The sequence below is a fragment of the Tetrao urogallus genome, assembly GCF_951394365.1.
Source record: "Tetrao urogallus genome assembly, chromosome: 4".
In the NCBI taxonomy this organism is placed as follows: Eukaryota; Metazoa; Chordata; class Aves; order Galliformes; family Phasianidae; genus Tetrao; species Tetrao urogallus.
This window is the reverse complement of record NC_136817.1, coordinates 70,918,246-70,939,841: the sequence shown is the minus strand read 5'-3', so window position 1 is coordinate 70,939,841 and position 21,596 is coordinate 70,918,246. Positions and strand designations below refer to the sequence as shown.

The window sequence follows — 21,596 nt, the reverse complement described above, 5'->3', positions numbered from 1 at the left end:
AGAACGGGCGAAAGCTCCGCGGGAGGAGACGCGGCGCTGCGGCGCGCAGCCGAGGCCAGTCGGACACGGCAGCACCCGGAGCCGTGCGTTCCACCCTCAGCCTCCCCGGCTCCTGCCGTGCACCCACAGCGCACGGAGACCCCGCGGGACCCTCCCGGCTCCTCCCAGCGCCGTTCCCACACACGTGGCACTTACTGGGCAAAGAGGTGCCGGGAGCGGACGATGAACTTGAAGATGTACTCCAGGGCCTTGAAGGTGCGCAGGAGGGGCTCGCAGGGCTCCCCGCGGCTCGCCTGCTCCACGTACTGGGTCAGCACCCCGATCAGCTTCCTGCGGGATGGGGACTCGTCAGGAGAGCGCGGCGCTTCCTCACCGCACCGCCCGGTGCTGAGCCCCGCTGCGGCTCCTGCCGCCCCGTCCCTGCCGCGGCCCCGGTGCTCCACGCGCACTTGTAGGCGAGCGTGGCACTGAAGTGCCGGCGGATGTACGCCTCCAGGACGGCATTGAAGTGCTGGAACTTCCTGTCGGCGACCAGCCCCACGATGAACACCTGCGGAGAGGCCGCGTGGCTCAGCACGGGGCATTGCCAGGCGCCAGCGCAGACGCGGGGAGGGACCCGGGCGCAAGGTGGGCAGCGCGCCGGTGGTTGGTTGGGTCCTGTGCTGAAAGCTCGGCCGGGAAACGGATGCTGCTTACCAGGGCATCAAAGATGAGCGTGTCGTAGACGTCAGTGTCCGCATTCTCCATCATGATGGAGAACAAAGCATCCAACGTGTCCTGGAGGAACTGCGGGGAGGAGACGGCAGTGAGAGCTCCAGCACTGCCGGCGCTGTGAGAAGGAGGGACCTCCAGCACAGAGCCGCTGCTGTCCCTTCACAGCTTTTCTCCTTCGGAGGCATCCGGCCCATTTCCAGGACCTGCCAGCTGCACTGTGAGGCAGCAGCCCCTCTCCTACCTTGATGACCTCCCCTCCATCCACATGCATCAGCTTCTGCAGGTTCCCCGCCAGCAGGCTGGGCTTGGCCCGCCACTTCAGCAGCCCCAGCAAGTTCACTGCGGGGAGGTAGGAAAGATCAGCACAGGCTTTGTGCACAGCCAGGCTCCACATCAGGGACCCCGGGCACCATCCTGCCCCAGGCAGCGCCCTGCAAGGGGTGAGATGCAGCTCCTCCTGCACCCCAAGGACATGGAGAGCTGCGGGGGGGGGAGGGCAGCTGTGCCTGCACCAAACACCGTGCGCTGTGCCGAAGGATGCAGGGGGACGGAGCAGCCACCCTGCTCATCCTACCCCGACCCCTAGCCCTATCTCTAATCCAAACATCAGCCCTAATCCTAACCCTAGTGCCAGCCCTAACCCTGCCCCTTTTGTGCTCTGCAGCTGGGCCACCTTTGCCAGCACCCCTTTGGGACACCTTGCCCCCCCCAGGCTCAGACACAGGATGGCTGGGGGCCCCACAGCCCTTCCAGAACTTGCAGCCTGCACCCAACTTCTGCACAACAAGAACCCAGAGCAAAAGGGGAAGTGTGCGGCTGCCTCCCGCTCCTCTCTATGAGGGGGGTTGGTCCAGACCCGCAGTGGGGCTGTGGGCACATTTCATGCAAGCCCTCAGCCCTGGTGCTGCAGATATGCAAAGCACCAATCCAACACCACGCAGCCCACAGGGCCAGCAGCACCGTTGCAGCTCCGTGCGCTGCAGTGGCGAAGCACGGCTGCAGCTGCCACATGTGCAGCGTGCAGCTCTGAGTGCAGGGGCTGCTCAGCACAGAAACCTCCTGCTTTCACTCCCACGGAAACATCACACTCCACTGACTGAAGGCTGAGCGCTACAGGGGCTGCACTTGCGCTGCAGGAAGAGAATGAGCTGAACTGCGGCAGCCCCAAACCCCACTTGCACTGAGCCACACCGGTCCCAAACCCAATCGGCGCAGCAGCACTGAGTCACCGTGTGCTGTGCTGTGCTGAGCACCCCGAGCACTGGGAGCCCCGCTGCGGTGTCCCAGCTGTGTCACTGCGTGCAGCACACGCACAGCTGAGCGCTCCCAGCCACCGGCCCTGCACAGGAGGCACTGCGGTGGGGGAGCAAAGCAGCGGTGCAGCTCCTCCGCATGGACCGAGTGCACGCAGAGCCCAGCTGCTGCCGTGTCTGCTTTAACCCACGTCTGTGTGCCTGTGTCCCCTGGGGAGGGACGGGCGGCCGCTCCTGCTGCTGACACCTGCAGTGACCCGGCGCAGAGCACTGGCACCATCACGGGGCACAGCACAGCCCTGCCTGCTCCTCAGCTGCACACACACTGCACAGCCCCCGAGGTGAGCCCTGCTGAGGGCACAGCTGGCTCTGAGCCGTCAGGGCGGGCACCCTGCGCTGCCAGCTGGGCTCTGTTTGCTTCACATGCACACGTGGAGCCGTTTGCATCCATGCCAGCCCTCAGTCACGGCTGCCCGCACCGATCTGTGCTGCTGCGTCCCAAACCATTTTGTACGAATCAGAAATCCTCTCTAAACGCTGACGTGTCTGCGCTCAGAGGGCCTGACTTCAGTGCACCGAGCAAAGGACCTCGGGGCTGAAAGCTCCAACTACACAGCAACAGATCGCACTTCAAAACACGGCGTCCCAATTCCCATCGTGATTTCAGCACAGCATTCAGCAGCAGCACTCACCAGCTCCTTCCAGCTCCTAAACTGAAGGCAGCAGCTCTGCTCCCTCAGGGGTGTGAGCAGATTAATTACCATCTGCAGGGCTTGGTGCAGGCCAAGAAGCTGCTCGCTGCCTGCGGCTGCCGGCAGGGCTGAGCTCAGCACGGTGCGTGCAGCTACCTGCAGCCTGCAGCTCTCTGCTCACACCGCCCTGCCTTGGAAAAACAACCCACTGCTAACCCAGGAGAGCGCTAAGCCAAAAGACAACCTTGATAAAAACAAAGCGAGCAATGCTGAGTGGCAGCCCTGAGCCTTCAGCACACACAGAGCAGCAGCGAGCGGTGCCACGTGGCAGGGATGGCAGCCACAGGGCGAGATGCGGCCACCGTCTGCGCTGCCCATCTGGGGGACAGCAGCCCCAGAGCCTTGGGAGCCCGGGACACCGCAGCAGCTCGGGGATTGCCATTTCCCTCGGGAGCACTGGTGATGTCAGAGCAGGACGTCAGCGCTCAGCACTTCTGCTTTCCCCGCGCTCTTGGCTCCGCAGCATCCCCACAGCCGCTGGTGACAGCAGTGAGCTTCCTGCTGCACGCAGCCCAGCCACCCCCAGGGCTCCAGCACTCCCCCTGTCCTGGCTGTAAATCACTCTGCAGCTCTGCTCCCTCGTAACAAGGGGATAACAGCAGCCCCCTTCCTAACCAGCCCCTGCGGATAGGGGCGTGCAAGCTGTATTTATTCCATCTCTTCGGGAAGGAGAGCAGGCCTGGTCCTGCTCCCTGCCCCTGAGGACACACAGTCAGCACAGGCAGCAGAGCCAGACAGACCCCTCCCCAGGACAGCATTGCTGTGGGGCACAGGTGGGAAGGGACAGATGGGGGTGTCCAGGACTGGCAGAGTCAGTGCACAGGGACAATGTGCTCAGCATAGGGACACACAGCTGGGCTGTGGGGTGCAGCCACGTACCGCCCCATCCCCTGGTACCACCGACCCATCAGAGCTCAGGGAACAAAGCACCGCCTGCTCCACACCTGGTGCAACGGCCTGGGGTGCTCCCTGCTGCCATTCCTATAGAATTTGCTCTTAAAGAGGTTTCTTCTTTTCCAGCACTACAGAGCTCAGCCACGCGCATCGTTCGTCGGTGCCCACTGCCAGCAGCACAGCCAGCGCCGCTCCGCATCCAGCACTCACCGTTCTGGGTCAGCTTTGTGGAGCAGACGAGCGTTGAGATCTGGAAGCTGTCCCGGGCTGACACGGCCAGGCCTGCCACGCTCCCAGCCACGCGGAACGAGGACCCAGAGAGGATCCAGGGCTCCGAGGGGCCCCTGGTGGAGGGCAGCCCCAGGTACGAGCCCGCGTCCTCCAGCTTCCTGCTGTCCCCCTGCAACACAGCACGGCTCACAGACATGCACGCAGCTGGGGAGCGTGGCGGGTGTGGGGCGGCTGCGGGGCAAGGGAACAAGCAGAGCTGCAGGTGAGCGTGTATCCCAGGGCAGGGAGCCAGAGGTCAGCAGCTCCTGGCTCTGAGGCATCGCTGCAACCCGGAATCAGCGCTCTGAGGGCTCCTCTGAGCTTAACGTGCACAGAGCAGCTCGCTTCTCATAGAGCTCCACGGGGACCTGCGTGCAGGGAGAGGAGGCTGCGTTCCAGCTGGTGCAGATGGGGGACAAAACGCGGGTGGGAGAGCAGGGGGAGATGTCAGCAGATCAGGGAGCGGGCAGCAGTGAGGGCTGCGGGGCCGGAGCAGCAGAGAGCAACAGAAGAGTTGCGTGCACAAGTTGAACCAGGAGGCTGGGCACACAGCAGGGTCCCTGCACAGGTGGGACAGGCTGAGGAACCACTGCTGTCACCATTACCCACCTCAAGGACGCGGCCCAGCAGTGCCACCAGCCCAGGGGGACAACGGAGTCCCACGGACCGCTGCTGCCCAGAGCTCTGAGCTCAGCAGCGAACATTTGTCTTTACCCTGGTTGCCACCCTGCCCAGCAAACTTCTCTTCTGCTGAAGGTCAAAGATTGCAGAAGTGTTGGTTTGCTTTTCCCCTCGGTGTGGAAGCCCTGCGCCCAGCTGCAGGCCAAGGGCAGCACAGCCCGAGGGGTGGTGGGCTCAAACGCACACATCTCCCTCCAGCATGAGACGAAGAGCTCTGAGGAGCTGTGAGGATGGAATTCACGCTCCTCTGGCAAACAAAGATCAAGATGAAATCTTCTGCCTCCCGCAGCCCGGCCCGCTGTTTGCTGGGAGGAGCAGAAAGCTGCAGGACGGGGAGGGCAGCACAGAGCACAGCAACGCTGCTCAGAGGCTGCGGACAGCAGCGGGGGTCAGCGAGGGCAGCAGCAACTCTTTGAAAAGCAGAAAGTGCGCACAGCAGGGAGATGTGCGAGGCTTTGTCTGCTCCACGACGCCCTGGAGGCAGGAGGGGCTGCTGTGCGTGGGGACGAGGCGCAGGGCAGGGCCCAGGAGAGCGCGCCTGCAGCAGCGCCAAACGAATTCGGGTGCTCTGCCCAAATAGCGTGCAGAGGAAGGATGAGACAACAGATCTCAAATGCATTTTTCTTCTGGGGAAGAAAAGCACAGCTCTCTGTCGGCGCGCTGGTGGGAGGTCAGGAATCAGCAAAATGAGTGAGCAGAGAGAAGGGCAGCGCTGGGCCGGAGCTCCGGGCAGGCAGCACACGGCTGGGGGGGGCTGGGCCACAGGGGATGGGTGGGAGGACAGGGGGGGGCTGCAGGGCACTGATGTGCAGACATGGGCAGGAGTGCAGCAGTGGCAGCAGTGGCAGCAGTGTCTGGTGGCTGCTGCTGGGGCGCTGCTCCACAGGAGGAGCGCTGAGGCCCCGGGATGGCAAATGGGAAAGGACAGGGATGTGAGCACGGAGAGGAGGAACCCTCTGTGGTGCAGACAGCAATGGGGAAGGCTGGATGAGGCTGCACGGCGATGGCAGCTGAGCGTTCCCAACCCACAGGGACCTGTGTGGGGAATTGGTTCTGCCCAGAGAGGTGGCGGTGACCCCCAGGAATAGCGGTGAGACCACAGAAAACTTCAGCTAAATGCTGGGGGGCTGAGGTAGGGAATCACCTCTTGCAACGGGCTGGGGGTGCATAGGGCAGGAGCCCGGGGTGCAGCCCCACTGCTCCCCATGGCCGTGGCAGGCTCAGCTCAACCGCGCCTCTCCTGACCAACAGCGAGCCTCCCCTCCTCGCATTTCCTCTGTGCTCTCAGAAGAAAAACAGACCCGGCGGTTTTAAGCCGACAAACCCCGGTGAAATCAGGTAAAACGCAGCAAATCCCTCTGTGAGGACGCTCCCTGCTGGGGCTGACACATTCAAGTTCCTTTTCCTAAACAAAACTTGGCACCGCTGATGCGCACAGCGGGGTTAGAGATGATGTGTGCAGAGAGCCGTGGTGGGGCCCACGAGGACAGGAGGACATGGGGACCCTGCACACGTGGCTGTGGGCGCAGTCCTGGGCCGCTCTGCCCTACCTTGTACAGGATGAGGTCGTGCTCCCCATCACGTAGCGTGGTGCCATCAGGGCGCATCAGCTTCACAAAGGCCATGGAGAAAATCTTCTCGCTTTTGTCTTTAGCTGGGAGAGAAAAAGGCACGGAGATGGAGGTGGAGGCAGCGCAGGGTGGGTGCAGCCGTGCAGGGCTGCTGTGCTGAGGCCATCGCTGCCTTCCACCAGAGCACCACGAGATGCACTGATGCACGCAGCTGCAGCAACAGTATGAGACAGGGAGGGAGAGGACACCAAAAACAGAGGAGCAGAGGGGAGGTGGGGACTGCGTGCCTATGGGTTCGGGGCAGATAGGGTCAGCCAACCGCCCCGGGCACCCTCCCTGCAGCTGGGACATGCCAGGCCGCCCTCGTGCCCAGCTCTGCAGCTGTGGGTTGCTCCCATTCCTACGTTAGCCCACAGGAAGGTGCACAGAGCTGCACCATCTCATGGCCTCTGATTCTCAGCTCTGCAAAGCAGCTGACAGCAGCCCCTCTGCTCCCTGCAGCCCACGGCCACGAGGCCCAGGCAGTGCCAGCACAGAGCCCAGGAGCTGCTGTGCAGAGGCAGAGTCGTCCCGAGGTCTGTATCTCTGCACGGCAGCTGGGACAGAGCAAACCAGGGACAGCAGCTCGCTTCCTCCAGGTCTCACAGCAGCCCTGGTGCGTCCCCACAGCAGAACAGGACAAGGGCTGCTTGTGTGGCTCCTGCCTCTGAACCCCACACACGGCCAGAGCCCCTCCACCACAGCCCGGCGGCACCAGGAGCAGAGCAGTGCGCAGAGCAACGCTTACTGTCACTGGAGGAGCGGTGCCTGAAGGTGAACCGCAGGTGGGTCTTGTGGACGTCCTCAATGGGAACTGCAATCTGAGGGAGAAGAACCCACGTGAGCGCAGCAGGGAAGGGCTGGAGTCCCTCGGCCAGTCCAGACCCCCTGCTTGGTGAGGGGCCGGGGCTTCGGTGCGACCAGCACAGACCTTCACCGTCTCCATCCAGCGCTGGTGCCGCTGCTGGTAGTACACCACAGAGCGGTACTCGCTGGCCGGCTTGTCCCCCGCCCCGTGGTAAATCACATTCTGCAGAGAGATGTTCGTGCTCAGCTCCCAGCAAGCCTTACACGACTTACAGAGCAAAGGACGCAAAGGCACAGCCCAGTACAGACAGCACCAGAGGGGTCCAGAACCCCCACAGCCGCCTTGCTCCCACCCAGCCCAGGCAGTGCGGGGACCTGCTTTGAAGCATCCCTTCCCAGCCAAACGCTGCCCCGTCCCCATCTGCCACAGCCCCACAGCGGCGCTGCCGCAGCCTCCAGGAGGCGGTGCGAAGGGACAACACGCCTCCGGTAGCGCTCAGGGCTGGAATTCCTCCTCCCCACGGGAAATTCGTGATCACGGGCAGAAAGAGATGGGGACTGCATCTCTGCAGGAGCCCAGCGGGCGCCTCGCTAATTAACAACCTGTTCCCACGGGCCAGATAAGAACAGTTTGCAATGAAAGCAAACACCCTGCAAAAGGGACGAGGCAGCGGGCGCACGGAGGTGGGAGAGGCTGGGTCTGCCCCTTCCCACCACCTTCGCAAGGCTTTATCCTGAAGGACAACCTCAGGAGCACCGCTTTGCCACCAGGGCCGTTCCAGGCACACAGCTGCTGCCCCTGCCCCTGCTCAGGGAAGCGCGGGGCAGTCGCTGCTCACCATACCTGCACCACGCTGCCCGACTCGTCGCAGACGCACACCGTCACCTCCACGTTCTTCTGCGTCTTCTTGTTCCCCTTGTCGAACTCCCCCTGCACCAACGTCAGGTAGATGTCGTTCCGGACGTCCCCTAGAAGCAGTGCACTCAGTGAGCGGGGTCCCGCTGCAGCCAGCACCGCCAGCCCCCCCTGCCCTGCCTCGCCTCGGGGTCGGCACCAACAGTGCGCCGGGCTCACTGCCCTCCCCTCCCCCTGCACAGCGCCCATCTCCCGAGCCAGTGATGCGCTGCAGGATGGAGCAGGACGCTGCTGCTCCCTGCTTGCCTGGCATGATGACCTCCGGGAAGCCCAGCTTGCGTGCCACCACCGTGCTGCGGTCCACGAGGTGCGGGTGGTCCTTGCGCACCTGGTTCAGGTCTCCCCACAGCATCTTCAGGGACAACCAGAACCCTGCGGGGAACAGAGTGAGGGCTGTCAGCCCCATGGCTGGTGCCAGCTCAACCCGAGCTGCAGCCAGAGCTGCTCCCACGGGGCACAGCCCTGAGGTGTGCTGGGGTGAGTGATTCCCCCCCTGCCCCCAAAGGGCTGATCCCGACTGCCAGGACAGCTCCAAGCTCAGCCCTGCTCCATGCAGGAGCGTGATCACGACCTGTGGCTGCTGCAGGTTTACTGGGTTGTGGGGGGGGGGGTGTCTGCTACCTTGTCCTTTGTGGTTGATGTCCTTCCCCTCCACTGCTTTCCTGATCATGTTGTGAAGGAAGTCGTTTTCGGCGGCCGCCCTGCCAGACAGCAGGAGGAGCTGGGAGGGCTCACACAGCACTGCTGCTCTCCACCAACAACAGCAAAACAAGCCGGACCCCATGGCTCCCCACCCGCCTGCTGCAAAAGCCCCCCATAGGGAGGTGCAGGAGGTGCAGGCTGGTTTGGGGTGAACCACAGCACTCTCACACCCACAAAGTGGAGCCTGCAGTGGGGCTCCAGGAAGGTCCGTATCCCTCAGTATCCCACAGGCCATACCAATAGCCTTTCTCCTAACCCCACAGAGCTCCTGATCCAGATTACACAGTGCTCTAGGGACGTGCAATCTCTTTGCAAAGCCCAAGTTCCCAGCAGTATCTGCTCTCTGTTTCTGGCACTCCTGCTGTCCCTGTGCCACCGCTGTCCCCACGCCAGCCCAGCCACCGGAGCGCTGCCTGCCCTCAGCCCCAGGACTCACAGGTGCACAGGGATGAAGTGCTGTTTGTCCTCGTCACTCTCGCACTTCCCCTTGGTGATGTCAGTGATGTCCATCACTGCAGTGGTACAGACACAGCAGCCATGGATGCAACCCCGGTGCCAAAGACCCCTGCGCCAAACCCTCCTGCATGCACCCAGGGACTGCTTTGCCCCTTCTGCAGCCACAACCCTGCCCTGTATCCCAGCACGGATCCTGCTCCCAGGGATGTCACCGTGTCCCACAAGGACCCCTCTGCCCCCTGGTGCTGGGTGGCACCGAGACACATGAGGCTCTGGGCAGGGACTCATGCTGTGCCCGCAGTTCTGTTGGGGTTGCACCCAATGCCGCGTCAGGGAGGGCTGCCATGGGGTCTGTGTGGCCACACTGGTGGCACCCCCAGCCCTGTGGCAGCCGCAGGCAGCAGGGATAGGGAGCTGCACCAGGACCATCCATCTGCTCCCTCCCCAGAGACACGCTCGGCTCAGAGCGCAATTAGCCGCCGGTATGTTAATAATTCACCTGGTAATTGCTTCGTGGCCAAGATCCTAGTGCACGCTAATTGGCCAATTAAAATCGATAATTTCCTACCAAGCCCATCCAAAGAGGATCAATACCCAGAGCAGCAGCATTTGTTAGGGCAGGGTGGGGTGCGGGGAGTTCCTGCACTCCCCTCTCCATGGGGCTCCCTGCTCTGGGGGGGCTCTGCTGGCACCACCTGCGTGACCCAGCCAGCGCAGTGATGGCGATGGGGAAAAGTGAGCACAAAGGGAACAGGGCAGAGCGGTGAGGGTGGGCTCTGGGTCTGGGAGCTGCCCATGGGGTTGGTGTGGTGTCGGGGTCCACCCTGTGCCCCCCTCACCCGAGATGCCGAAGGGCCGCCGCAGCCCGGTGCTGAGCTTGCGGCTGAGGGTCTCACGCAGGTCCATGCGGCCCACCCGGATGATCTGACACACCAGGAAAAGCCTCTCCCGCTTCAGGTCCTTGCTGCCCAGGTCCTGGGAGCACAGCAGGGTGTGAGAATTGAGTGAGGATGCTCTGCTGCCAGGAGGGCACGGCGAGCTGCGAGGATAACTGGCGGTGCGGTTCATGGGGTGCAGAGCTGCTGCAGAGCTCTGCTTTTGGGGCCAGGGATTGCTGCTGTGCCCCACAGAGGGCACGAAGCTGCTGCGTGGAGCCCGGGGATTGCGTGCACAACACAGCGTGGGCTGATGGAGACGATGGCCTCAGGGAGTCCCCATGGCACGGACAGCACCTCGAGGTGGGACAGACCGGACGCAGTGCGGGGCCTGGGGAGCAGCCATCCACCCCAACTCCAGGCACCGCGGCCAGGCCAGATCCCATGGGCTCTGCTCCTGCGGGGCTGCGGCACGGGAACGCGGCTGAGGGACGCAGCGCCAGCCGCAGGCAGGGATCGGAGGGGAGCGAGCGCTGGGGGAGTTGGACCGCGCGGCTGGAAGTGCTGATGCTGCTCATTTACATTGATTTCCCGGCTCATCTGCATATCGATGGCTCGGGCCGTCCTGAGGGTCAGCGCAGCTTCGCTCGAGCAGCAGAAACCTGCGCAGTCAGCAGGAGCTGCTCCTCGCCCCGCTCACTGCAGGCAGCCGAAACCGGGACGAGCCTGACTGCGGGGTGAGGGTGGGCACGGGGCCGGGGGAGGGCATGGAGTGGGGCGCAGGGGGGCGGGGGGAGGGAGAGAACGTGCAGAGGGGCAGAACTGGGAGTGGGATGCATGGGGGGGATGCGGACCGTGACAGGCTTGGGGATCCCTGCACGCACAGCGCCCCAGTGCATCCCAAGCGCCGCATCGAGGGGGTGTCGCAATGCAGCAAGGTGGGGAGGATGTGCGCCATCCCCCAGGCACAGACCCAGAGCGGGTGGGAGAGGGCCGGGGCTCACCGTGAAGATGGCCCGGAGGTTGTTGAGCAGCTCGATGTCCCGCGGGACGCCCGTACTGGCCCAGTGGATCACGTAGCTCTCGCTGGGAGGGAACGGTGTGAGCAGCCCGCAGAGGGGCCGGGGCGCCCCGCACGGACACGGAGGGCACAGAGGGACGGGAGCCCGGCCCCACAGGGCAGGGGAGCACCGCACCTGATCATGCGCTGCTCTCCCGGGTCGTACAGAGCCATGAAAAGCTGCGCCTCCTCGCCGATATTGCAGACGAAGTTGCGCACGCAGAGGTAGAGGCTGTGCGAGGGCGAAGCCGCCAGGCGTGCGCTGCAGCCCGGCTGGCTCTGCTGCGAGCTCTGCGGGGCACGAGGCTGCTCAGCCCCACACGCAGCTCAGGGCTGTGGGGCACGGGCTGTGTGCAGCGCCGTGGGCACGTGGCACGTTGGGATCGGTGCCACCCTCACCGTCTCCTCCTGGATGCGCTGCGTGACGGTCTGTGCTGCCCTCCTGTGTGCCTGGAACAGGCTGATGATGCTGGTCCTGTCGGGGTCCAGGATGTTCTCATCCTCGTCCCGCACCACCAGGTCCAGCGCCAGGATCCTGCAGAGGGGGTGAGGTGGGACCCAGAGCCCGGCTGGGCTACATGTGGGGCTGTGTGTCCCTCCGGGACCTGCAGGCGGGGGGCCGTGAGCACGGCACGGGGCAGGACAGTCCTGGAGATCACAGCCAGCAGCAGAGCAGCGGGGCGGGAACAGCAGTAGCACCAGGGATGCGTTCTGCCCCAACCCAGGGCCCTCAGCAATAGCTCTTGGCGACGTGGGTTGCACAGCATTGTCCCCGCCACCCCAGGTCAGCGGGGACATGAGGACAGCCCCATTCCCCTCTCACTTGTTGCCGTAGTCGATCTTGCTGGTCACCTCCTTCTTGAGCTGCAGAAGCTCGTCCTTGGGCAGCGTACCCGAGAGCAGCTGCGAGCGCTGCTCCATCAGCTCGTACATCATCTGCTTCACCCTGCAGTACCGCTCCGCCTGCCCCGTCTGTGGGCAGCGCCGTGCGCAGGGTCACCCCCAACCCCAACCTCGTCCCGTGCTCCCCCACCGCCACCTCCCCTCACCACGTAGAGCTGCTTCCAGATGGCGGCCCACTCCCGCAGCGTGGTGGTGATCTCCTGCACCATGGGCATCTCGGCGGGCACCACGCTCTCCTCCGCCCTGGGGAGGGCACAGAGCCCTGCAGCGCCCGCTGCCGGCACGCAGCTGCCCCCCCGCCCCATACCTACCCCCTGCGCTCCACCACCGCGCCCTTCAGGCGGATCAGGGAGGCCGGGAAGATGCCCTGGGGAGGAGCAATCAGCGGTGTCGGTAGGCACGGGCCGGGGGCTTCCCGAGGAGGGAGCGCCCCGCAGGGGTCCCCGTCCCCTCGGTGTCCCCAGCGGGTACCCACACAGCCGGGGCTGGCTGAGCCCCCCTGTGCCCCTCACCTACCCGAGCAGCCCTGTTCCTGAGCGAGTACCCGCGGTACCAGCCTGCGAGAGAAGGGAGGAGCTCACCGTGAGCCGGGCTTGGGGCCAGGCAACCCCCGGCCGAGTGCAGCTCAGCCCCAGCCCAGCCGGGACCCCTTACCCTCGGACGCCTGCAGGATGTGCACCGTCTCCCCAATCTCCAGTGGGAGGTGATGCTCGTTGGCACTGGGGAAGTTCCACACGGCTGCAGAGACAGGGGCCAGGAGCTGTGAGCAGGGGCTCCTCATCCTGCCCTGCCCAGCGGAGGCCCTGCAGCCATGTACCTCTCACTCGACCCCCACATAGGGGTACAGCCACCTCTCCGGGCATCGCTCAGCCCTGAGCTTTGGGGGTCGCGGCACAGAGTCCCAGCCCTGCGCAGGATGAGCAGCAGCACGGGGTGCTTCCTGCTGCAGCAGCGGCCGCGCTGCTCCTGCTGCTATTTCTGCACAGCGACGGCTCCTCTGCGGCTCCGGGAGGGGGCAGCCCTGACCGCAGGACGGGCGGCACCCTGCGCAGGGGACCGTCCCTACAGATGTACCTGCAGCTGGTGGCGCCCTGCTGGGACCCTGCTCACACCTCACCCCATTCATTCAGCCCTCCAGCCTGCATCCCAGGGACTGCAGCGCTCACAGACCTGCGTGGCTCATCGGGGACCCCCAGCTGGAGCCCCAAAGCCGTGCTGGCTCCTCGCAGCTCCAAGGCCCTCAGCTTCCCACGGACCCTTCCTGCTCTCTGCACGAGGACCCTGCACAGCCCCTGGCCCCAGTCCTGTTCGCCCCCCTGCCGGGCCCAGCCCTCCCACAGGGCAGCCCAGCGGGTCCCTGGCAGACCCCCCCCTGCAGCACAGGGGCTTGGGAAATGGCCCCTCCAGAAAGGGGAAGAGGCACAGAGCAGGGAGGGCGGGAGTGGCGTAAAGAGAAGTTCCTCAGGGTGCTGCAGGGAGGCTGAGTGGGGCCAGGGCAGGGATTGAGGCTGCCAGGGCTCTGCCACAGCCGCCGCAGGGACCAGGAGCAGGGACTGGGAGCAGAGCTGCAAGTCGGCCCAGGGGCAAATGGCAGGGCTGACTCTGGGCTGCACAGGCACCTCCCCACAGGCAGATCAGAAATGAGCACAGTTCACGGCACCGGTCACTAACGAGCTGAAGAGCCCTGGAGCCGAGCACGGTTCAACATCCAGGCTGAGCCCAACACAGAGGAGAGGACAGATCCTGCACCGAGCCTCGGAAAGGCGCAGCCTCAACGCTGCCCTGGCGCTCGGCCCCCGGCTCCACGACTCCCAACCCATGCCACCACCGGCCCTGCAGCCCCCGTCCACTCCACGCTTCATCCCGCAGCCCCTGACCTTCCAAAACCAGCGGCAGCACCGTGGGGACCCGGCCCCCAACTCTCACTACCGAGCATCGCCACCGCCCCGCCCCAGCGCTGCTCACCCCGCAGCCCCGGCTCCCTGCTCAGCCACCGAGGCCCCACTCACCCACGCCATACTTCTCCTCCTTGGTGGGCAGCCAGGGGGCCATGGCCAGCCGTGCAGCACGGGGACCCGAGGCGCTGCGCGGGGCGCTGCCGGTTCCTCCCGCCTCGCTCCCCGGGTCACGTGCACCCCACCGGCTTGTGCAAACCTCTGCTTCCTCAACACCCCGCCGGGTGCCGCGGGGCCCAACCGCAGCCCGGCACCCACCGGACACCGGACAACGGCTCCCGCGCCGCCTACGGCAGGACTCGGAGCCTCCCAACCCCAGCGACGCCGCGGTGCCCGGAGCGGGGACGGCGGGCCGGAGCCCGGGGCACAGCGAGCAGCACGGGGCCAACCCGCCCCCGAACCTCAGCGCAGCGCCGCGCAGAGCCCCGCAGGACCGAGCCCGGCGCTGCTCTCCTGCAGCACCCAGCGGCCGGGGGAGCAACAGCTCAGCACCGCCGCCTGCCTTCCGCTCTCGGTGCCCGCCTGCCCGGCTCGGGGAGCTCACAGAATGACGGAACGGCCCGGGTTGGAAGGGACAGCAGCGATCACGAAGCGATCACGAAGCTCCACCAACCTCCCCATTGCACAGCAGCCCAGGCTGCCCAGCGCCCCATCCAACCTCCAACACCTCCAGGGATGGACGGGGCATCACAGCCTCTCTGCAGCTGTTCCAGCCCCTCCCCGCTCTCACAGCACACAACTTCCCCTGACACCCAACCCCAAGCTGCCCTCCCTCGGCTCCCAGCCGTTTCCCCTCGTCCTGCTGCCATCTCCCCTTGCACAGAGCTGCCTCCCCTCCTGGCTGCAGGCTCCCTTCAGGCACTGCAGGCTGCTCTGAGGTCGCCCCGCAGCTTCTCTTCTCCGTGCTGAACGAGCCCAGCTCCCTCAGCCTGGCTTTGCAGGGAGGTGCTGCAGCCCCGATCGTCTTTGTGGCTCCTCTGGACCCCCTCCAACAGCTCCTGTCCTTCCTGTACCGAAGGGCCCAGACCTGGATGCAGTGCTGCAGACGGACGGACGGACAAGAGCAGCGCGGAGCAGCGCAGCGCAGGACAATCGCTCACCGCCCCGTCCCTGCCTGCCAGCACCCCGCGGCTCCGCGCTGCCCTCCGGCCGCACCCAGGGTTTCCCACCCAGCAGGCGGCGCCGCCCGGCAGACCGACGCCGGGCTCCCCGCAGCCCCGCAGCCCCGCTCCGCTCTGAACGAGGCGCCGCCCCCGTTCCCGCCATCCCGGCCGCTCGGAGCCCCGCTCTCGCCCCGCCCCGCCCGCTGCGGCACGAAACGCATCCGCAGATTCGCCACGAAATACCCGGCGCTTTCGTACGGCGCTGCCGAGCGGAACGAAAGCGGCTCTGAACACCTTTGGCCTTTAATCGCAATCGAACGGCTCGCGGGCGAACCGCGCCACAAACGAGCACGGCCGGGCCGAGCCGTTCCCACGGCCGCCGCTCGGAGGGGACGGGCCGCCCCGCAGCCCCACCTGGCGGCCCTGAGCCGGGAACCGAGGGCTCCGGTCTGGGTGCCGGGCTCGGGACGCTGCACCGGAGCGGTGCCGGACGGGACGCGCCGGACTCTCACCGCGCTCCGTGCTGGCCGCCCGCCCCGGAGCCGCCCGTTGCCACGCAGACGCCGCCCTTAGTAACGGACCGCGCGCCGCCGGGCGGCAGGGGCGGCGCTGATTGGCGGCTGCCGAAGGCCACGTGACGACGCCGCGGTCACCTGACGCCTGCTCCAGGCAGGGCCGAGGTGGCGGCGGCGCGCGCAGGTGAGCGGCGGCCGGGCCGGAACCGGAACCGGAACCGGAACCGGAACCGAACGGACCCGCGGTGCCCCCTTTCCTTCGGGCCGACCCGCTGCCCACGTCCCCCTCCGGTGCGGTCCGGTGACCCCCGGCTGTGCCCGGCCTTATTCGTGCACTGTGCTCCGGGTCGCTTGGCCCGGCCTGAGCTCCTCAGCCCTCCGTCCCCGTGTGCCCCCATCCTGCGTGCCCCCATCCCGTGCCCCCCATCCCGCGCCCCAATCCCATGTGCCCCCAATCCCATGTGCCCCCAATCCCGTGTGCCTCCAATCCCGTGTGCCCCCGTCCCCGTGTGCCCCTATCCCGTGTGCCCTAATCTGGTGTGCCCTCATCCCCACGTGCCCCTGCCCCCCTCTGTCCCAGCCCGGCCCCATCTGTCCCCGTACCCAGTCCATGCCGGTCCCTGTCCTGGGCCCTCTCACCCCCTCACATCCCATTGAGGGTGGCTCAGCCCCAGGCCGTCCCCCATGTCCCCACACCCTGCAGGCATCAGGGTGTCTCTGTGCCACCTCCCACCTGCCCCTTGTAGTGGAAGCGCCATGGCCACCGGCGGGGCCTCGAGTTCCCCGCCACGACAGAACGGCTCCGGTTCGGTGCTGGAGGATGAGGAGGAGGATGAGGACCCAGCCCTGGGCTGCGACGGGGACCTGGAGGTGAATCCGTACGATGGCCTGCCCTTCTCCTCACGTTACTACGAGCTGCTGCGGCAGCGGCGGGAGCTGCCAGTCTGGACCACCAAGTACAGCTTCATGGAGCACCTGGAGGGCAGCAGCGGCATCGTGTTGGTGTCTGGGCCACCCGGCACAGGCAAGAGTACGCAGGTGAGCAGGAGGGCTGGGGCTGTGCTGCTGCTGAGATGGGCACAGGGCTGCGCTGTGCCGTGCTGCATTGCTCCCTCAACAGCGCCGTCCTTCTTACACGGAGCAGCTGTGGTGCTGCTGTCAGGAGACGCCGCGTCCCGTGCCGGGGCAGCAGCCTTCCCACACACTGATCCTGTTGCTGCATGAACGTCCTGCAGCCCTGGGCTCTGCTTTGGCCTTGATGCAGCGGATGGCCCCATGGGTGGCATTGCCAGCCCCACTGCGGCGGGCAAACAGCACTGAGTGCAGTGCTGGATGTGCCAGGGCAGGAGTGCTGGCTTCAGGCAGTGCCTCTGCATGAGCTGGGGAGGCACTGCCACCCGTGTGTTGGGAGAGGGCTGGGACTCTTGCTGGCTTGGTGCGATGGTCAGGGATGGTCAGTCTGGGCGATAGCTGGCACACGGTGCCAGGACCGGGCCTCCCCATGGAGCAGGGGGAGCGCGTCCCATCTGTGCTCCTTTGACACAACACCTGAGGATGTCGTCACGCAGACTTTGACCTGCGAAGGTATCGCCTGGAAGCTGCAGGGGTAACCATGAGCCTCCACGGGGCCGGATGCCGTTTGGATCAAAGCTCAGCAGCTGCCGGTCGCTGGGTTTATCGGGGCGTTGGCTGCAGGGCTCTGAGCCACTGGGTGCAGCCGTGCTGCAGCACTCAGCTGAGGTTCAGCGTGAAGCACAGCCAGCGAGGAGCCCCCTTTAGGGGCCTCACCCAGTGCTTGGTAGCCCTGGGGCTGGGCTGCCCTCGGGTGCAGGCACCGTGCGGGTCCTGGAACCACCACACCTCCAGCAGACGGGGAGAAACAGAGCGTCTGATCCCATGCCTTGGTGTGCAGCACGCTGCAGATTGGTGTGCTGCCCAAAGGGGGAAGAGCTGATGCTCAGGCTGCGTCCCTTTGCTGTTTCTGTGGCTGACTGCGCTCTGTGCCGGTCCTTATGAGGAGGGGGCATTGAGCTGTGCACAGCGGTGATGCGAGGGGGCACAGCCAGGCACAGGGCTGGGGGCTGCGGCCCCTGCAGGGCTGTGTGTGGGTCTCTGCAAGTGGCTTTGGGGGCAGATCCCTGCCGCTCGAGGGCACCCGCCTGCAGGTACTGCGTGCTGCAGGATGTGGGCAAGGAGCCCGCTGTGTTGCAGTTAAATGGCAGGCGTGTCTGGCTACAGGAGGGGAGTAAGGGGCTGGTTGGGAGGAGCCCCATCTAACGTGGACTGGGGCACATGCTCTCCAGTCACAAACTGAGCATAGCAGGACTGGAAACGTGTGGAAACAGGCAATGGGGAGCGATGAGGGGAGGAATGATTTCCCTGCTAGGAAGGAGGTGAGCAGCCAAGACTCGAGTGGGAGTAAGAAGCGACGAGGTAGAGATGGAGAGGGTGGTTGTCCCGTGTCTTTAATGCGAGGACCAGGCAGAAAGCTCTGGGCAGAGGGTGGTGAGGCCTCGCAGCTCCCTGCAAAGGCCGCGGTGGGTTCGGGTGCAGCATCACCAGGGCAGGAGCGGCTGTGAGAGGCGCCGGGTGCCCCTGCTTTGTGCAGAGCCCTGGCTGATGGCTGTGGAGCGCCCAAGCCGCCGACCAGCGCCGTCCCCTCGCAGGTCCCGCAGTGGTGCGCCGATTACGCCCTGTCCCTGCAGTTTGCACACGGCCTGGTGGCCTGCACCCAGCCCCACAGCCTGGCCGCCCTCAGCCTGTCGCTGCGCGTGGCCGACGAGATGGACCTGAACCTGGGCCACGAGGTTGGCTACTGCGTCCCCCACGAGGACTGCTGCACCGCGGAGACCGTCCTGAGGTGCGGGGATGGGGGCCCCGTGCCGCCGTGCCGTTCTAATCCCACTCAGCTCCCCGGCCGCGGCGTAATCGTTTAATCCCCCGTGGCCTCATTAAGGCAGCCGGGCAGGGCGAGCGCTGGGTGGGAGAGGCTCGCTCCCCTGGGGACGTCTGCAGGCACGGCCACCCGCTGACGGGCCCGGGCCGCGCAGGTTCTGCTCGGACGAGATGCTGCTGCGGGAGATGACGTCGGACCCCCTGCTGCGGCAGTACGGGGTGGTGGTGCTGGACGAGGCCCAGGAGCGCACGGTGCCCACAGATGTGCTGCTGGGGCTGCTGAAGGACGTCTTGCACCAGCGCCCGGAGCTGAAGGTGGTGGTGGTGACCTCCCCGGCCATGGAGGAGCGGCTGCGCGCCTTCTGCGGGGATCCCCCCGTGGTGCGGGTGCCCGGAGCCGGGCCGTCCCCACAGCTGCTCTACAGGGATGTCCCAACCCATGGCCGCGTCGTGGCAGCCTGCCAGGCTGTGCTGGACATCCACCGGCGGCAGGAGCCCGGCCACGTCCTCCTCTTCCTGGCCAGCGAGCAGGTGGGGCCGCACCACCCCTTGCCTTGGGCTTTCAGGGCCTCCTCGTGCCACTGGCGTGGGGTTGGGGGCAGGAGGGCTGGAGGGGCTCCCTGTCTGTAGTTCTTAGGGAAGCCCTGACTGAGATGGGAGCTCGGGGTGCCCCTGGGCTGGGGCAGCTCAGCTGTGGGCACGGTAGGGCCCAAGGTCTTCCCCTGGGGCAGCCAGGTGGGCACGGCCCTGTTTAGGTTCTGTGGAGACCCTCTGCACACTGCTACAACATCACTCGCGGCCCCGTCCTTCCTGCAGGAGATCACTGAGTGCTGCAGGGCCATCCAGACCGAAGCCGTGGCGCTGAACCCGGGGCTGGGCCCGCTGCTGGTGCTGCCCCTGCACCCCGGCGTGGGCCGTGCGGCACAGAAGGTGTACGAGGCACCGGAGGAGGGCGGCTGGGAGCGGCGGGTCGTCGTCACCCACTGGCTCGGGGACTCGTCCTTCTCTCTGGGATCTGTGGGCTTTGTCATCGACACGGGGCTGGAGCTGCGCAGTGTGAGTGGGGATGGGGAGCTTGGCTCTGCCCTGAGAGCATGGGAAGAGGGTCTGAGCTCGAGATCATCTGCTCATCCTATTGCCTGCCCGGGACACAGCCCAGACCCCGCTCTGCACCATCAGGGATGGGGGAGCTTTGGTGCAGGCAGGGGCTGACCTGTGGTCCCTTCTCGTGGGCTCACCCTGCAGGTCTACAACCCCCGGATCCGTGCAGAGTCCCAGGTGCTGCGGCCCATCAGCAGGAGCCAGGCAGAGTCACGCATGCAGCGAGCTGCTGGCAGCCCCCAAGGTGAGCCCCCCCTCCCCCCCAGGGCACATGGGGAGCAACGGGTGCTGGCGCGTGGCTCCAGCGGGGCGATGTGCCGCCCTGCCCCTGCTCACAGCTCCTCTCCCGCAGGCACCTGCCTGCGCCTGTACTCGGAGGCCTTCTATGAGCAGCGCCTGCCTCCCAGCCCCGCGCCCCACGTCAGCGAGACGAGCCTCAGCCGCCTCGTGCTGCTGCTGAAGCGCCTGGACATCGCTGACATGGGCCAGTGCGACTTCCTTGACAGGCCAGGTGGGGCTGAGACACCCCTCCACGCTCCCTCCGGAAAGGGTGGAAGCGCCCACAGCAGCGGGGCGCCTGCCCTCGGTGGCGCTGCCAGCCGTCTGACCTCCCGCCCCAGCCCCCGAGTCGCTGATGCAAGCGCTGGAGGACCTGGATTACCTGGCTGCCCTGGATGATGATGGGAACCTGTCAGAGGTGGGGATCATCATGTCGGAGTTCCCCCTGGACCCTCAGCTGGCCAAAGCGCTCATCGCCTCCTGCGAGTTCGACTGCGTGGACGAGATGGTCAGCCTGGCTGCCATGCTCACAGGTGAGGGTGGGCGCCGCTCTGCTGCTGCCCAGGGGCGCGATGCAGCCCCCGGCATCCAGCCCGTGTGGGGACCTGTCTGTGCGTCCCCAGCTCCCCCCTGCTTTGTGACTCCTTCCACGCGCCTCGAGGAGGCTGTGACCGCACGACGACGGGCCCTGCTGCACCCGGATGGAGACCACTTCACCCTCATCAACATCTTCAATGCCTTCCAGCAGCGTGAGTGCCGGGCAGGGGCGCGACTGGGGCCGAGCAGAACCCCGCGCGCATCCCACAGCTCCTTTGCTTCTTCCTTTGCTTCTCCTGTGCTCAGGGCAGCACCCCGGAGCCTCGGCCTGGCTCTGAGGGCTCCCAGCCCCAGCGCGGGGCTCTCACGCACTCCCCGTCCCGCATTGCCGACCCCTCTCTCCCCGCAGACGACATGGATGAGGGCTGGTGCCGCAAACACGCGCTGAGCAGCGAGGCGCTGCGCCTGGCGGGCGTCGTGCGGGCGGAGCTGCTGGAGGTGATGCGGCGCATCGAGCTCCCCGTCTCACCGCCAGCCTTCGGCACCGACGCCAACGTGCTCAACATCCAGAGGGCGCTCATCTCAGGCTACTTCCTCAAGGTGGGCGGGGGGCTGCGAGGGGCCCGGCCGCGTGGGGTGAGCGGCACGGCCCGGCAGCTCCGTCCCCCTCGCTCTCGCTCCCCAGGTGGCCCGGGACATCGATGGCTCCGGCAACTACGTGATGCTGACGCACAAACACGTCGCCCACCTGCCCTCCTCCTGCTGCTACCTGCTGCGACAGCCCCCCCAGCGCCTGCCCCCCTGGGTTCTCTACCACGAGTTCACCATCTCGCAGGACAACTGCCTCCGCGTGGCATCGGAGATCCAGCCCCAAATGTGAGGATTTGGGAGCCGCGCCTGCGTGCAGCTCCAGCACTGCGGCGGAGCCCCGGGACGACGCCTGGCCTTGGGAGGGGGGGGGGGGGAAATGGGGGCCGTTCCCGTTCACGAGGGGTTCCCATCTGTGGGGTTCCCATCTGTGGGGTTCCCATCTGTGGAGGCTGCTCCCGGCGTTGCCCCAGCGGCGTCTGGCCCCCAGCTCCCACCCCGGGGGCCGACCCCCCTCCCTGATCCCCCGTCCCTTGTCCCCGCAGGCTGGTGGAGCTGGCGCCCCAGTACTACCTGAGCAACCTGCCGCCCAGCGAGAGCCGCGATCTGCTCACGGAGCTGCGGGAGAAGGTGGTGGCGGCAGAGGACGTCCCTGAGGCGGCCGAGCCGCTGGAGGAAGCGACCGGGGGGGGAGGATGAGAACCGGGACGTGTGCGCGCTGCAATGAACG

At 66.1% G+C, this 21,596-nt stretch overlaps 2 protein-coding genes across 2 annotated transcripts in view; one reads left to right on the top strand and one right to left on the bottom strand.

The window, feature by feature from the left end:
• Positions 1-13,945, bottom strand: part of LOC306945474 (dedicator of cytokinesis protein 2-like) — a gene marked incomplete at both ends in the record, with an annotated part of 52,260 nt that extends 38,315 nt beyond the window's left edge. Inside the window, 22 exons of the mRNA XM_079534196.1 lie at positions 196-330; positions 450-550; positions 697-786; positions 956-1,053; positions 3,824-4,013; positions 6,115-6,218; positions 6,923-6,995; positions 7,106-7,204; positions 7,826-7,950; positions 8,144-8,269; positions 8,519-8,598; positions 9,036-9,111; positions 9,895-10,030; positions 10,935-11,016; positions 11,127-11,281; positions 11,390-11,525; positions 11,814-11,962; positions 12,040-12,136; positions 12,205-12,260; positions 12,410-12,450; positions 12,548-12,631; positions 13,903-13,945. Coding sequence (XP_079390322.1) covers positions 196-330; positions 450-550; positions 697-786; positions 956-1,053; positions 3,824-4,013; positions 6,115-6,218; positions 6,923-6,995; positions 7,106-7,204; positions 7,826-7,950; positions 8,144-8,269; positions 8,519-8,598; positions 9,036-9,111; positions 9,895-10,030; positions 10,935-11,016; positions 11,127-11,281; positions 11,390-11,525; positions 11,814-11,962; positions 12,040-12,136; positions 12,205-12,260; positions 12,410-12,450; positions 12,548-12,631; positions 13,903-13,945 — 2,276 coding nt within the window. The remainder of the gene's footprint in view (positions 1-195; positions 331-449; positions 551-696; positions 787-955; positions 1,054-3,823; positions 4,014-6,114; positions 6,219-6,922; positions 6,996-7,105; positions 7,205-7,825; positions 7,951-8,143; positions 8,270-8,518; positions 8,599-9,035; positions 9,112-9,894; positions 10,031-10,934; positions 11,017-11,126; positions 11,282-11,389; positions 11,526-11,813; positions 11,963-12,039; positions 12,137-12,204; positions 12,261-12,409; positions 12,451-12,547; positions 12,632-13,902) is intronic.
• A 2,277-nt stretch (positions 13,946-16,222) lies between these two features.
• DQX1 (DEAQ-box RNA dependent ATPase 1) lies at positions 16,223-21,565 on the top strand (the record flags this gene model as incomplete). The annotated part of the gene is made up of 11 exons (XM_079534713.1): positions 16,223-16,504; positions 18,133-18,326; positions 18,517-18,892; positions 19,178-19,417; positions 19,607-19,706; positions 19,815-19,973; positions 20,083-20,274; positions 20,365-20,490; positions 20,688-20,878; positions 20,964-21,154; positions 21,412-21,565. The coding sequence occupies 11 exons, from the start codon at positions 16,223-16,225 to the stop codon at positions 21,563-21,565; spliced, it is 2,205 nt and encodes a 734-aa protein (XP_079390839.1).
• Positions 21,566-21,596: the final 31 nt, after the last annotated feature.